The sequence below is a fragment of the Gavialis gangeticus genome, unplaced genomic scaffold (genome assembly GCF_001723915.1).
Source record: "Gavialis gangeticus isolate Ggan-Ray unplaced genomic scaffold, GavGan_comp1, whole genome shotgun sequence".
NCBI classification, from domain to species: domain Eukaryota; kingdom Metazoa; phylum Chordata; order Crocodylia; family Gavialidae; genus Gavialis; species Gavialis gangeticus.
This window is the reverse complement of record NW_017729033.1, coordinates 84,033,199-84,049,550: the sequence shown is the minus strand read 5'-3', so window position 1 is coordinate 84,049,550 and position 16,352 is coordinate 84,033,199. Positions and strand designations below refer to the sequence as shown.

Below are 16,352 nucleotides of genomic sequence, written 5' to 3'. Positions count from 1 at the left end.
AAACCAGCACTTCTGCTGTGGCAGCCCAGTGCAGATGAACAGGTTTTTACCAAGTGTTTCAGGGGGGTTTTCCAAGTTCTGTGCTGCCACAGCTAGACTCCCTAAATGCAAAACAGTGTTTAATCCTGCAAACTTTAAAATATACCCTTTAAAAATATTGTATATTTTAATAACTTAAAATGAATTGTTTTTATTATCATTAACTTGTACTGAATTTCTTGTATTTCTTGTGGTAAATATAGACATTTTTATTTGGGTAAATCTGGTATATTTTATTAGGCCAACTCAGATAGCTGGAAAAATTCTTCTTTGCAAGCTTTCTGGTACAAATACCCTTCATCAGGCTGAAAAAGCAGTAAAGATATCACTTAGACCCCATTCAAGCAAATAACTTAACCATAATCATAACTTCTCAAATATTTACATTTACTGGTAAGATTGTTCTCAAGCTTTAAGTGCTGTATGTGTAGGCGCTTTGCTGAAGTGTTTGTTTCAGTCATTCTGATTTTCAGTCATTAGAAGTTTTACCTGAATGCAGAGGCAGGATGTCTAAAATATACTCAGAAAATGTTCAGTAGGACTTTTTAAATCAGTTAACTATTGCAGAAATAAATATATTGTTATTTACTAAGTAAATAGTGAATAGTGATATTATATTACATGACAGTTGCCATAAGCAGGTTGGTGTGCTGTCTCCCACGCAGATGAGCTTTGTCCTTTCAGGAGCCCCTCAGCCAGTCCAGGCAATAGTCCATAGCACATAAAATAACCCTTGACCAAAGCAACAAACAAACAAGCAAAAATGAAAATTTCCCCTTTCCCCACATGGCAGAAAAGAGCCTTTGAGCTCAGCCCTCCCTAGAAGCAAGCTGATCTGAGTTTCAGTCTACCCTGGGACACAGACTGCTTCTTCCCCAGCTTGGCCTGCTTGCTGTCTCCCTGCTCAGGCTTTTTTAGTTTGCAGTTAGTTCTTCATAGCTGGGATCTTATCCCAGTGCTACCTGCCCCACTTAAAGGGCCAGACCTCCCTGTTACAGTTGTGAAAGAGTTTGACTCTATATTTACTCTAAGTCATGAATACTTCTTTTAACCCTGCAGAAAAAATAAACTCTTTACCTTTTAGAAATGCTGTTATAAAATACAAAACAACAAAGTTCACATGATGTTTAGGGGATTTAAAAAATATTTCTGCCAACCAAAAAAAGGTAGTAAGGGCAAAGTAAAAAAACCTCTTAGATGCTTGAAGTATAATTCAGGTGCCCAAGTCCAAGAGAACAATCCAAACAAACCTTGGCTAGCTACCTGAGAATCTGGAGGGAGTCCTAAAATTATGTTGCTATGCCTGCTCAGAGGTATCCCTGGCTTGGCTGAGCAGAGCGGCTTGGTGCCTCTCTTCTACCCAAAGTTGCTTGGGATGCAGGAGTGAGGTGTCCCAGTGGTTAACTTATGAGAGAGGCCTGATCTGGCAGGCATGTTCAGAATATGCCGGACACCCAGAAAACATAAAGGTCAGTACAAATCAGAGTAATCACAGCTACTTTCAAGCAACAATGCCCATCTTTTACATAAGAGTTGGTGGTTAGAATACTCATGCAGCGGTTGGAGGACTGAGGGATTTAAACCCACATCTTCTGCATAACAGGAGACTGCCCTAACTGCCAGGCAAAAGTGAGGCCACTCTTCTCTCGGTGTTGAAGCTGGGCTGCTGTGCAAAACAAATGCATGATTTCATCGAACCAGAGAGAAAGTAAGAGGAGAACGACACTGTTCAGTATGAGGGCACAAGAGAGAGAAAGAGATTAAGAAGTCATTGATTAAAATGTAAGATGGTGTGTTATGGTGGCTAGAATCCAGGCCTGCCGTCTTTTGGGAGTGCCCTCTTCACTGTACCAGGGTGCCTGTTGTTTGCTTTGTCTGACCCTTTGAATTTTGTATTTCTTTCTGCAAAGAGGCACAGCTTCCATAGTGAGATTGGAGAGCAGCATCACCACTTTATTCTTTATCCTGGAGCATTTCCTGAGAAGTGTTTTAATTGCTACACTTAATGTTTAATATTAAAGGGGCATCATTGTGCTGCCACCCTGTGTTTTAAGAGCCAGTCATCTATGTGCAAAAGGATTAGTTGGGTGCCAATGTCTCAAAAGTGTTTGTGGGGTGTGAATGTTTCACATGGCCCCTGTTTCAGGGAGAAGGATGTAAATCTGGAGGAAGGCAGGATGTCAAACATACCTCTCTCTTTTGACTGCTTTACATCCTATTCTTAGATGCCTAACACTCCCTGTTCCCTATAGACTATGTTATGTTTGTGAATTCCATGCCCAGAGCTGGGCACCAAAGTCCCTTTGTGCATCTGGTCCTAATAGTGTAAAAAAGAGATGCACAAAAGACAGGATATGCTGAGAATGTGGGGACTTGTCGTAGGGGCAGGTATGAGAGCTCATAGTGTTTTCTTACCATGCTATTTTTAAATTTCAAATTCAATTCAAGTGTGACTCATGGAACCAAGAGGGAATTGAATGAACAGTGATGGCTATGTGTGACCTGGGACTAGGAACAGCAGTACAGAGGTTTAACAAGCAGGGTTTATACCCTGAGCAGGTGGGAGAGGTGCTTCTGACTGCTGGAGGGTTGGGGGTTCCCAGTGGGGAGGAGGTGGCATGACAGGAGTCTTACCTATTTTGGGGAGTCAGAAACAGTCCCTGGCTAATGCTGCTGATGCTGCCACTGCCCCTGTCACTGCCACCGCAGCATGATCTACCCAGTCTGACTGTTGGTCTTAGCAGCAGCACAGTGTCTGTACTGACTGCTGCTGCAAGATCAATGCCTTGAGGCTGCTATTGCTGCTGGGGTGCAGACTCCACGGGGGTGAGGGCAGTTCTGATGCCCTGGGGCTCCTGTCCCTCTTGCCTGTGTCTAGGTATGCTCCTGGGGCAGTTCATGCACAAATGAAGATTACCAAAAAGAAAATGGGAAGAAAGAAATTAAGTATTGATGGTAATATCCCTGATAGATTTGAGAGTCAGTCCCCTGGCAGACATTACACTTAAGTTGCGATTAACCAATTAATTGCATCTTAAAGTATAATTTGGCCACATGTTCAGGCAATTAATAGCACAATAAAATATAAAACCAGCAACAAAATTATTACACTTTTTTGTGGCTGGTTTCTCTTGCACCCTAAAATGTGTGGCAGGGTAGACTGCATGGAGGTCCCTGATCCCAGAGCTGTCCCTGCAGGCTGATAATCAGCAGATTGTTGGGCACCCTTCTGGTGCAGGGGGAATCCAGAATCATGATTCCAGGCTCCTCCTGCACTGCCAAGTAGGACGTAATTGGGGTCTGATCCTTGATCCTAGAATCACATATTCTGCCATGCATATGTATTCCACACAATTACTGGAATCGGGGATTGGATATCATTGCCCCTTAGAATGAACATGTGTTAGTAGCCTCAGGCAGAGTTGTTACAGACCAAACCAGACTATAATTCAAGGCAAGGCAAAGTTGGGAAGTTGCTCTAAAGGCAAGGATCAGTTGTTGAGATGGTTTTGATGGGAAGTTTTTAGAAAATGCAGAATTGGGATATGTGACATGGCCAAATTAATACTGGGAAAGATAGATTCACTGAGCAAAGTCAATGTTAGGCGAGAAGGGGAGCTTGGATCAGGATAACAGTTTGGAATGGTTCCCAAACTGTGAGTCATGACCTGAAATGGTGTTGCAACATCAGCAGATGGGATCGCTGGGGTTGGAGGGCTGTGGGCTGGGAGTGAGGGGCCATGCCGAGGAAATAGGGCCATAAATGGTGTCATGCTGAGGAAAAGTTTGGGAAGCACTGATGTACACACTGTTTTGTTGCCTGGGTTAACAGAATTGGCATTTGTATTGTGGGTAAACCTGGGAAACAGCTGTGTGGGGCTTGTTATTCCTCATCCATGTAATATAAAATTATACCTATCTATCATGATTATACTACAGTTCAGAGACCTATCTTGAGGATTTTGTGAGATGATTTTTTTATTGCAAAATTATTGTTTCCCACAAAAAAATTAAAGAAAATGAAAATATTTCATATATGTCATAGTTTTTTCATTAAAAAATTGTTTCTTGAAAAAAAAGCATTTTGCTTTTAAAAACTTGAAAAGTATTGAAGAAAATGGAAACTTTACTGTATATACCTTTTTGGCTTAATGCATAATTTTTATTAACAAGACCACATAACTATAACAAAAACTTATATAAAGGACAGTACAATAGAAACACATTTTGGGATACAAGCTGTGATCGTCTTCATAAATGTATTACTGACTTTCCTAACGGTCACTGTCCATTAGTTTTTGATCAAAAGCAGGACAGGTCTCTATCTTCTGTTGTCCTTTCATGTTTGACTAGTCATATCTTCACATTGCAGCATACCTGTGATGCTTTCCTTTTTGTGGTAATTGTAGTGTGGCAACCAAGTGAAGTAGATAGCATTTTCATAGTGAGTATGTACCATATTCTCTCTCTCTTTATTCTGCTATGTTTGGCAGGGTTGCCTATTTCCATGCTCTGGCTATTGCATTGACAGCTGCTGAGATGAGGTGGATACATAGAGATCTGTGATAATCCGTGGTTGGAAGCTTGGGCAATAGCCTAAGGGGTAAAATATTGGGTGACAGGGGATTCATTTTTGGATCCCCTCCTATATACGTCTCCAGAAACCCTGTCTAGAGGGTGTATAGAGAGGCAGTTCCACCATGTATATATGAAGATACCTTTTTGTCTAGGTAACCCTTCCAGCATAGATTAGTGTATAGCCTGAATATTTTGTTAAATCTAGATGAAGTGAGAGAGAGTGGGTGCTGTGACTTGATGATGGTCTCTCTTGTTGCCAAAGAAAAGGAAGTGGAATTGGTAATTGCATGAAATCCCAAAAGATCTATTGTCCTATACCCCCCCTCATTAAAATCAGAAGCTTATGAATAATAATTTAGTAGTCAGTCTAGTTAGATAATTAAAGCAAAGGAAAGTTAAGTATATGGCAGAATTATTTTGCAATAAGAATGTATGTCTTTTATTGCTATAAATGAAATATTGGATAACAGATGTAACAAATATCAATACATGCCACTAAGAAGTTTTTAGACACAATCTAACAGGCAACACTGTGTCATTCATTTTCCAACAGTGTTCAAAGGACACTTTTTGTTTGAAAAAAATCATTAAAAAAATCAGTCCTCTTATCCCCTCAGGTGTCCCCATATAGGAACAGGGAGATATGTGCATGTCTCTAGAGGACAATTTTGCTCCTACAAGGGGAGCATTTAACATGCTCAGAGAAGGTAAAAAAAATCACTCATAGTCTTGTCAGGTAAGTCAAAGTTGGTTACAGGCTGCATTTTGGTCATACACTGGGTGAATCTGAATTCTTCCCTAAGAGTTATCTGGAAGTGTTTGCATTCTCAATGTGTTGGTGTAATTTATTAACTGAATGGCTGATTTAGATTGCAGGAGGCTGTGTATATTAACTAACAAGTACTCCATTTCAAAACTGATATTTTTTCCCCTTTGTACTAAGGTAACCGTAAAAAAAATAGCAATAAAGTAATGGAGGCTTTTCTGCATTTTATGCTGTGTACTGTTGCTTCTCTCTGTATCTTACAGTATGTAGTTCAAAGGTTAGAGATACTTCAAGTTATTGGGGGAACCAGTGGAGCTACATTTCATAAGCAGCCACCAGAATGAGTCAGGGCATGCATCTACGTGTGCAATTAATTAAAGCAATAAAGTCCAGCACGTATTGCGTCAGAATTTATTGCTCCTGGGTGTGCTGTTTGAATGTGTGCCTGGGACCATAGCACACTGAGCCAGATCAGAGCAGCCCCATCTGGCAGGGGGTCATCCTGTCAGCCGACCTGGCTCAGCATACCGTGGAGAGGCTGGCTGTAGCATAAGGGTGCTTCAGTTTGGGACTAACTGACACACAGCCCCACACTGAAGCACTCTCAAGACCCAGTCAGCCCTGTCAATGTCTTTGTGTGTTGCTGTGCAGTAAATAATTCAGATAGGACATCAGAGTGAATTGGTTTACTGTGGCCTAATAGGGCCACATGTGGAGACTTCAGTATGGAGCTAATTAGGCAGCTCTGCAGTAAACATTTCATGTAGATGTGCCTTTATAAGACTAATTTTAGTACCTGGTACATTTGAGGAGGCATATTAATAGAATTATATGGTGTGCTTCCTAATGGAAATAATGGAAATTCGGAGGAGTCTTCAAAATTGAAGCAACTGTGCTTAGCAGTTTGACTGTGATCTTGATGTGTTTTATTAGTACCTCCAATTTCCAAATACAGGTAGGTCAAAAGTCTAAACAAGTAGGTTTGTAACATACTTTTCTATTACATTACTGCCAGTGAAATTGGCTGTAGGCTAATGATTAAACAACAACATATATTTAAGTAGCGCATGAATAATTACTGTTTTGTGCCTTTGAAGTACCTCTGGTGATGCTGAGGCATGTGTTTCATGCAGTTTCTGAACTGCAAAACAGAGTAACAAAAATGCTTGAAGAATAAAATGTATATTTCTATAAAGATTAATATTCTAAATAAAGCCTAATTACACTTGCAATTTTTTTCCTTATGAAAGCTCATGGAATTTGACTAAGTACCTTTTAAAAGTAGTTCCTTTGCTTTTGTGCAAACATTCGTCCTTAGCATTAATGCTTTTAAGGACTAAGGAAAGATGAAAATTAAAAATATTGCTTTGAATTTACAGAGGAATTATTCATTAATTGCATCTGTGAAGTAGTGAGAGATGATTTTATTCTTCATTTTGATCATCATAGGCCCAGAATCTGCAGATACATTATTTTGAGTCACAAGGAAAATGCATGGTTTGAAGATGGAAAGTAATACTCTGTTTCGTGAATACATTGATTCAAAGGCAAAGTTAACTTATTTACATCTGCTTTTCATTATTATGTTGGTGCTTGCCATGCAGTCTTTAAATGGTTGGATAGCTCCATTTGCTCCAGTGGTACTTAATGTGTGGGAAGGCACTGTAGGTCTGAATCCCTTTCACTGATTATAGTTCTGAGTCCTAAGTAGTAGCCTTCTTAAGTCTCAGTTTGAGAGACAAATTCATTCTAGTTTATAGTCAGGGCAGATCCAAGGGAGGTGGTTCACTTGCACCCACCTTTGACTCCTGGTCCATCCAAATTTTAAAGCCAACTGTCTAGCAGTGGCAGCAGGACTTCTGTTCAGGCAGCAGAAAGGGAGTTAATTGACTTAATGGCTCATTATCATTTGCTTGATTCCTTCTAAACCCTTCATTCCACAAGTGTTAACAATCCTCTTTCCTTTTAAATGGTTCCACTACTCCAGCTATCCTTACTTCTGTAATTCTTCTGTCTGCTAGCTGCTCCTAGTAATGTAGCTTCCATTTTATAGCCCTACAGACTGCTTTTTAACTCTAACTAAAAGCATTAACTCAGGTATAGAAATATTAACTCAGGCGAACATTATCTCAAGAGTGGAAAGCACTTTTAGTGAAGCACTGGAGGAACTGTCCAGATGCTTGAGGAGGCTTGACTTTGTTTTTTGAATCTGAAAAAGAGACATACAGTAAAATCTAATTAATTGGAAACTCAGGGGACAAAAAAACATTGACTTTGAAATAAGCAGTTTCAAAATAAGTGTACTGATACTAATTTGAATATATGCAAAGCAGTATAGGTGTCCACAGGCTTAATTCATCCACAATCAATGCTTTTTATTTTTTTCCAAAATTTTACAAGGTTCAGTACAGGAATTTCATAAACATACTTTTGAGCATCATTTTTGTACCTGTTTATATATAATACAGACTGGGTGCCTCTGCATGACAACACATTAGTGCAGCAGGCAGAGCCCATGCTATTGTGCAAATAAGGAGTAGACTTAGTCTAATGCACATTAACATCACAAAAAAATGTTCATCTGTGCTAGTGCACAGTAGCACCAGTTATGATGCATTAAGTTTAGTACCTGTCGTTACAGGTGCTAAATTTAAAGCACCATAATTACGGCACATTAATGAACATGTGGACACACCCACTATGTAAGATATTAGTTAAAAAGGAAAAGGCTTAGGATGTTGTTCATTGGGCTGGGCCCCACCAGAGTCAACAGTATTTCAAGCCATGGTGACCCCATAGCCCAGCGTTACTTAGTGTGCATGTATACTCTGGATACCCTGTCCCAACAAAAGACCCACATGCCAATTAGCCTCCGACTTCTGACTGGAACCCAGTGTTCCTCTATCAAGTCCTGAGACTGTCCAAAAATGTATGTGCGGACAAGGTGCGGGCAACCTGGTCTGGCTCCAGCTCCACCCTGTGGAGGGTGGGGCAACACCCGTCACATATGATGGGCCAAGAGAGGCGGGCAACAGAGCCTCTTATCTATGTAGATTTTTGGTGATGTTTGTGTCGCTGGTAGGTGCTATAGGGCCTTGGCCCCCTTTCGGTCAGTGCCTTGCCCGCCAGAAATGTCAGGGTGAGATCAGGCTTTGGTGTCACCTAGATGGTTCAGATGCTGCTCCTACTTGCCTGCCACATCTTTGATGTTCGTTGTTGGGGACGCAGTTCCCTGTAGGTGGCCCAAGGGGTCTTGACCATGGGCTTTCTTTGTGGGGCTCCAACCTCTCCTTTACCCCACCCTTACTATGTCCATGGCAGGGCAGAGGCTGCTCACTGCAGGTCTGACCCTGGATGGTCTTGCCTCATCCACTCTGCCTGCCTCAAATGGGTCAGGTCTTCCTGGCCGTCAGTCTGTCCCTCGTCTTTGGGCTGGCTCCCAGGCAACTAAACCTGACCTATCTGGGGCTAACTTTAACTGAGGAAACTTAACAGAAAAGTGTCCGGCATCTGCTGATGGGATTCTGTCTCCCTGGACCCTTGGTTACTTGGGGGACTCCTCCATCCCTTTTATCCTAGCAGGTGCAGGTACAGGCAGCCGCCCTGTGCCCAGGCCTCTGTCAGCATTCCCAGCATGACCTCCCTGGGGCCCGGCTGACCTGTAGTCAGGCTATCCTGGTCCCATCAGCCAGATCATTCACTTCCCCCTCCCAGGGGTCTGTGATTCCCCACGCTGTGCTCACTGTGGGGCTGCCCAGGTGTGTCCAGGTAGGTCTGTCTCCTGTTGCAGTGTCTGAGCTCCTGGTCAGAGCCCTGCCATTCCCCTACAGCGTCCCGTGGGGCTGCAGCTCCCCGGTGGGGTTTGCTCACCCCGGTTGGCTCCTGGGGTTTACGCTCTTCGCCTTGCCAGTCTGGGTCCTCTGGCAGGTGCCCAGCCCCTTCTTCCAGCATCCGGGGCTTGCGCTTTCTGGCTCTGCAGCTGGTGTCTCCTGGCCAGCGTTCCACTCCCTGCTCCCCTGCTGGCCTGCAGTTATGCCTCTGGCTGCTTTTTGAGCAGCCCATGCTTCTCTGGAGCCACACCCCCAGGACTCACCTATTCACAGGCTCAGGCAGGTCCAGAACTGCCCATCCTGTGTCGGTGTCTCTCCCCAGCTGCTGGTTATCTTCACCCCTGCGATGAGTATCAGGGCACATCGGGCGGAGGTTTGGGATGCACTGGTGGGGCTTTTGCCTCCCCTTTGACAGTTTGCTAGACACGTAAGACCAGTGAAGAAACAGAAATCATTGGAAGTAAAAAAGAAAGACACTTGCTGCTCAGCTGTGGGAGTGAAGAGTAAATTGAAATGTATTGAATGTAGTGGCTCGCTGTGACTTGAAAAGAGCTGGTACTGAGGGGCACTGAGTGCAATGGCTACTTTGTCTTATACAAGTGAGCTGTATTAACTCGGTTTTATGGCAAGTACCGCCAGCATGTTTGTCCAGTATGGGCCTTGGTCTTTTGCCAATTGTTCTATGGGTATGTTCAGTGCATTTAATGAACTTCATATTTGGTTTCCATAACTGAGCTCATGTTGCAACAGCATAATGATAGATAATGCATTTAAGGAGGTTTTCCTGATTTAAGGGACCAGAAAATGGCTTCAAATTTCAAAGTAACTGTATTTTGAATTATCCATATTGGAAAGCATACAAAAAGATAGCCCTTTGGCTGGGGATTGATAATAGCTTCAAAGTATCTGATCCTTTGAACTACCTGATATCAACCTAACAAGATTTTACTGTACGTTAACCTGTAATGACTCTGGGACTAATAATGAAGCAACATCTCTGGCATATTTGTGCCTAGTTTGTTGTATATGGGCACATGTACAGAAGATGCTACATTGCTGTAGCAATGTGCTATGGTAATGTAGCATCGGTGGGCAAAAACTGTGATGCTACAGCTACATCACCATAGCAGTGCACTCCCTCACTATGGCACATGGCTATGGCAATGTAATGGCTAAAAATAACCATGCACTGCCGGCACAGCGCAGTAATGACTATTAATACGCCGTCATATAATACTTCCTAAAGGAAGAATTAAATGATGGTACAGTAACAACTGTAGGTTCACATGTAGACATGCCCACTATGATATAGCAAATGAATGCACATTCCAATGTGTTTTGTTTTGTTTAGTTTTTGCTTCAGTCTTAAATTGAATAATATAGGCCCCTACTTCTTAGTGAAGCTTCTAGTTCCCTTTTAACTGAAGAAAATTGTGCATTGTGTTATATGTGATGATGTACCACACTATATATGCGCTCAATTTTTTTTCAAAATTCTATATCTGCCCATGTTCATAGTAGCCATACTCCTGATCTTTAGAGTGCTGTACGCAACGTGATATGGAATCCAATGTGATAATGGAATTTGCAACATCACTTTTATTGCAAGAATTATTTTTTTTAACCTTCCTTTTAAATCTGGACGTGCTGTATTATCTTCTGGTTTGCTGTCCTGTTTTTCAGTGCAAGATGAGTTAATATATATATATATATTTATTGTGGATTTAATTAAGTTTGTTTTCTTATGTTGTTTTCAGAAAGGGTCTGTCCAAAGGATCTACAGATAACTGCTTCCCAGGGAAGAATGGAGATTCTCTTCCAATACTTTTTACAAGAAATGTGCAGGAAGCTATTGACAATTTTAACTGGTATGCATTAACCTCTGAAGTAATATTAATTATTACTTATGCAATAAATATGCCCATATGAGATCATCTAATATAGCCAAGTATCACACTCTATACCAAACCCACATAATTAACAGATTGGTTTAATGCTTTGCATTAAAAATATTAAATATTTGTTACTTCTGCACAGATTTAGTGTATTTTTTTAGCTAACATAATTAAGGCCAATGGAAATAATTTCTTACAGAGAAAACGTTTCAAGTCAGTTTCTTACAGAGGAAACGTGCCCCATCTATGATAAAGATCTGTGTGAAAGTTTCCCTTATTAGGGTTCAACTGTGTGATTGGGAGTTATCAAGCAGCAGCTTCTTCTATGCTTTCTGGTACTTGGTGGTGGAGGGAGGCAGGGACACGACTCCCATCTGAAGGAGTTCAGCTGCTGCTGCTCTTCCAGACTTCCCCAGACTGAAATTTTGTAGTGGTAGAAATTAATGTCTCTTCATGGCCTGAGTTTTTAGTTTTTCAAGTGAAACTTAGGCTATGCAGGCAAATCAGCAGATGAATTAGTTGAGACATCAGTTAAATACATGTATATGTTAGTCCACTTTACTAAGTTCTTAGCTCTTCGAGTTGATAATTTCTGTCTACAGTCTATATTTTCTGTAACATTTTGTAATTGCCTGCTTTTCACAACTTTTTTCTGAAAAAAATTCAGCCCGTGCTTCCTTAGTAATAAAAAGGGACATTTTTTTTCTTTCTGAAAACGATTAATTATTATTGTGGTTAAAAGCAATTGATTAAGGAACAGAATTGCCCAGACTCCATATAGTATAGAATCACAGTAATCCTAGTTTATCTAAATTCTTGTTAATCCTGTATCCTGAATGTTTCTCAGGGTTTGAATTGTACTCTATTGCACTGTGGGACTGCACATTTCCAAGCAAAGTAAATATGTGCCAGCCAGATTGGAGAAATGATGTTCCTACTTCTGAGTTCAGTAAAGAGAATGCTGATCTGGAATACAGGCAAAGTTTATAAAGAGGTCTCATTCTAATGAGTGTTTCCTACAAATTGGCTATTTTGCTGCTGCCCTTATCGTCATTGTATTCCAGATTTGAGGGATCCAGAGGTCAGCTTCATAAAAGCTTTCTAACCAATCAACCCCCAGAACTAAAGGTTTAGGACATGTCCATTCTTTAGGTGTAAAATGTTTATTTATAGGTACATATTATGACAATACTAATTGAAACTTTCCTGTTATTTCCTTATCTCAGTTTTACATTATTTCTTAAAGTGATTTTAAATAGATATAAGAAGGTTTACTTTTCTATAAGCTTTTGGGCACTTTTGCTACACTGATTAACTGTGCTCAGAGGGCAGAAATTAAATGAGTTAAAGGAGCTGAAAAAAATGTGTTTGAATTAAATGCTTGTATGCAGATTCAGTGTGCCTAGGCCATGGTTAAAGCAATGATCGCTAACTATAACCCCAAAGCATTCTAATATTATAAAAGCCCAAGTCTGTCTGTCTGTCATGCTTTATTTGCACTATGATTGGCTGATGGAAACAGCCAATCAGAGTGCTCCAAGTGTTAGGGAGCGCCACCATGATTCCATAGCCATGCTGAGGACCAGACAGAGGGTGGGGCAGCTGACCTCAGCTCCCCCACCCCACTCCCTGCAAGCCACACTGAGGACCAGACAGAGGCAAGAGGCAGAACAGTGGCAGCATGGGGCGTTAGGTGGTGGCACTCCATCCCAGTCCATGTTCCCCCTGCCCCTGTCATTCTTGATGGGCAGTTGGCTAGTAATACAATAAAAGTCTAATTTGGCCAATGGAAAATGTGACAGCAAGGTAATCGTTCCACTCTACCTAAAAGCTCATGACCTTAGTACTTCTCATCAGCCCAGTTTTGATTGGTAGATTTTGTAGCATATCCTGAAAGTCATATGTCACACAGAAGAATATACTCATGATACTGATGTGTGTATATATAATATTCTCCTTGGTGTGTTTGGGTGTAAGTGCATTTTATTATTCTTACTTTTTTTTTGACAGTGAAACAGTTTCATCGCTCTCATCTAGTGGTCAAACAACACCCACAGACTTGAATAATTCTTGGTCTGGAATACAAAGTTATACAACTGGTTTGACTACTGAAAGAAGCTCCATTTACTCTTGGAGGGATGATGTAGGTCACACTTTTTATCAGGGGTAAATCTTAGCAAATTTTCTGAAGAAAGATTTAACTCTTCTCTCTGCCCAAAATTGTTTTTAAATATGTTCACATATGTTCATATATAAAAGAGCTAATCTTTTCCAGTGCAGTGTAGTGGCTATAGCAATAAAGAATTCCACATTAGTAGCTAGGTCATTGCTTAATTCAGTTCTCTCTCTGGTGATGAATGTACAAACATTTTACTTTTTAAAATCGAATAAGTTTGTTTAAATGCATCTAGATGTATTTGCTAAAAACAGTTAATTGTACAAACTGTAGGAATTTGATAAAGCTAATACACAAAGAGTGCAACAACTATTCTGGGATGTGGATGAAATGTTATTTGAAGGAAAAGTGACTTCTCAAACCCAGAGCCTGCAGGAAGAATGTAGAGACTGGATCAATCGATCGCTTCATCTAAGGTAAGGACATTTCTTACTTTTGTGAGTTTTAACCAATCATAAGTTTATTTATCTAATTAATTTATTTGCTTTGGTTTTCTAATATGTGGTATTTCTTAAAGTGCATGCACCTATTCATTATGCACAACTTAGCAGTCACTACAGGAAGTATAATTAGCTTATAAAAATAGTCTTTTGTGCAAATTTATACAGGGAAAAAGAAAATATATTTCAATCTTGGTTGAAGAGGTTTCATAACACCTTACTAAGGATCTTGCTAGGTAATCAGAGTTGTGAGTTCAAACTCTGCTTTGGACTTTTGCAGGAGCTGGCCATGGGTTGACCCAGCTGAGCATGTGGTTATTGAATCCAGGGAGTCAAAGGTGTCTGGATTTGATTCTGGTCACATCAGCCCCTTGTGGGCCATTGGTTACCAAAATTGGCATGCCTTAACTATGCCTAGGTCTACCTAAGCTTGTCTGGACTTCCAATCTGAGAGGTAGCATGCCTGGAGCAGCACAGTGTTTGAAAGACACTGCTGCTTAGCATGGAACGGTTGCAATTCCTAGAAGACAAGCACTCTTTGTGGAGAAACATATCCTTGGCTGTTGCATCAATTTGAAGTGACTTTTCAATAGTTTATAAAATTATTTTCTTCATATTCTATAAAAAGTCACAGGACATGTGAAAACAAAGGCTGAGGGGTTTTTTTGCATTGAAGTGTAGTTTACTTCTTAGTTAAATATGCTTTCACTGTTTCACTATTAAGTAAGTTATGATTTCTTTTTTAATCTGATAAAAATATTGATGGGCAAATGAAACCTATTAATTAGTTCCATGTGATAGAACCTGCTTACTGGTACATGATCTAGGACAAATTGTACCATTTAAAGATTATAAACAAGATGAAAGAGATCAGCCATTTTGTGAAGTTTGAGCAAGTATGACCATATATGAAAATAAAAATAGCTACAATGTTCCTTCTTGTTATAGATTTTCTTTATATTCCCCACACATCTCTAGGACCCTGAAGCTTAGAGTTCAAATACATCCTGGCTAAAGATTTGTGGGCTGCAGGGGTTTTTCAAGGCAGGGGTAGACACTCAGGCTAGGGACAAAAGTTACACATAAACTGGTTTAAATGATTAGAAACTGGTTTAAACCTGTAACAGAATAGAAGTTCAAAATGGCTGAAACTCATTTAAGATAAACTTCAGTGAATGTAGTATCAGACTTAACTGTTTTAGGTCAAACCAGTTCATGAAACTTCTGTCCCAGACCCCTTCCTGATTCAAGTTAAATCAAAGTCCCTCAGCATCCCAGGATGCTCTGCACCCCTGTGCTGAGCTGTGCTGTCTGCTCCAGAAAGCAGGGCTGCCCCCACACCTCTGCTCCTTCACTGGAGCAGTGAAGGCTGGCTCGCTGACTCACTGGCCCACCCAGGCAAACCCCTGCTGGGGTTTGGAGCCAGGGAGCAGGGGTTACACTTCCCTTTCCCTGAGTATGGAGCTGCTCTGCCCTGCTTACTCAGTGATGGCTGTGAGTATGGACTACAAATCCCAGAAATACCTGGAAGCAGAAAGAGGAAGTGATGAGCAACCCAGCAGAGTCCTGCTGCTGTGAGTCTGGACCGCAAATCCCAGAGACCTGAGGGGCAGCAGGAAGAGGAAATGAACATACAGCCCAAGCTAGTAATGTGCCAGAGAGCCAGGCTGTAGCACCCCCTGGCTTCTGGCTTGATCCACTGCAGGCATGTAGCTGCATTTCCTGAATCAAAAGTGAATGTCTTTTCATTTGCTTATTGGTTCAATCTTTGCAGCTTAGACTAACCTGCAAAGACTAAATCAGTTCAGCCTTGGGCTTTTTGGCTGTCTGTACTTAGCCTGGAAGTAGTTGCCCTGCATGACTTGTGCTCTTAAGAAACTGATAGCTATCTGCTTGGAAATCTGTAAAAGTTAATGGCTAAGCCAACATGAACTTTGTCTCTGCACTTTTCATCCTGGTAAATAATGAAAAGGACACAGCTTCTGAAGGAGCCATGCTGTAAGAGGCTGAGAAAGCATGCCTGAAAGAAAAGAGCATATTGGTGTGCACTGAGCATCATACTCAGAAGGAAGATCTGTTCCATCATTTTGGGGTGTAGCATATGCAGAGTTTGAGTCCCAGGCTTCACTGAAGTGCATGAAGTGCCCTCCTCCATCTCCATTCTACCCATCTCTTCTCCCTGTGCTATGAGTAGAATATTCCTGCAAACTTGCATGTTACAGAATGATCAGACTCCTCCCCCCGATCCTATACAGAATTTTTTTTCCAAAAGAGGAAAATGTGGCCGAGGATACAAGGATATAAAAGAAAAAATATTGCACCGTGTGGAAGGAAGAAGTTAAAATTCATAGATAGTTGACTGGGGAAAGGGAGAGACTTGTGCCAGAAAAAGTATATAACTTATTAAATCTTTTTTAAAAGATTACCAAAATGAAAAGGTATGAGTGACATTCTGTGAAGAGGGAGAATAAACTGTTCTATTGAGTCAGTGAAAGGTATAAATAATATGTGAGTGATATGTAGTATGTATCAGAATGCCAGGGATCTAAAACCTAAGACTGGAGTTTAATTATGTAGAGAGACAGAATTCATTAGGTTCCCTATTCCAGTGAAACCTGGCTATAGAAT

At 40.9% G+C, this 16,352-nt stretch overlaps 1 protein-coding gene across 3 annotated transcripts in view; it reads left to right on the top strand.

Moving 5' to 3' along the window:
• The window catches only part of FAM149A (family with sequence similarity 149 member A), a 124,964-nt gene that overhangs the window by 79,285 nt on the left and 29,327 nt on the right, over positions 1-16,352 (top strand). For 2 of the 3 annotated variants that reach the window (XM_019526411.1, XM_019526412.1), the window contains exons 2-4: positions 10,971-11,081; positions 13,119-13,251; positions 13,558-13,700. In XM_019526411.1, coding sequence (XP_019381956.1) covers positions 13,615-13,700 — 86 coding nt within the window. In that variant the 5' untranslated portion in view covers positions 10,971-11,081; positions 13,119-13,251; positions 13,558-13,614. Of the gene's footprint in view, positions 1-10,970; positions 11,082-13,118; positions 13,252-13,557; positions 13,701-16,352 lie in introns of those variants that run through there. The other variant, XM_019526409.1, reaches the window with a different exon arrangement.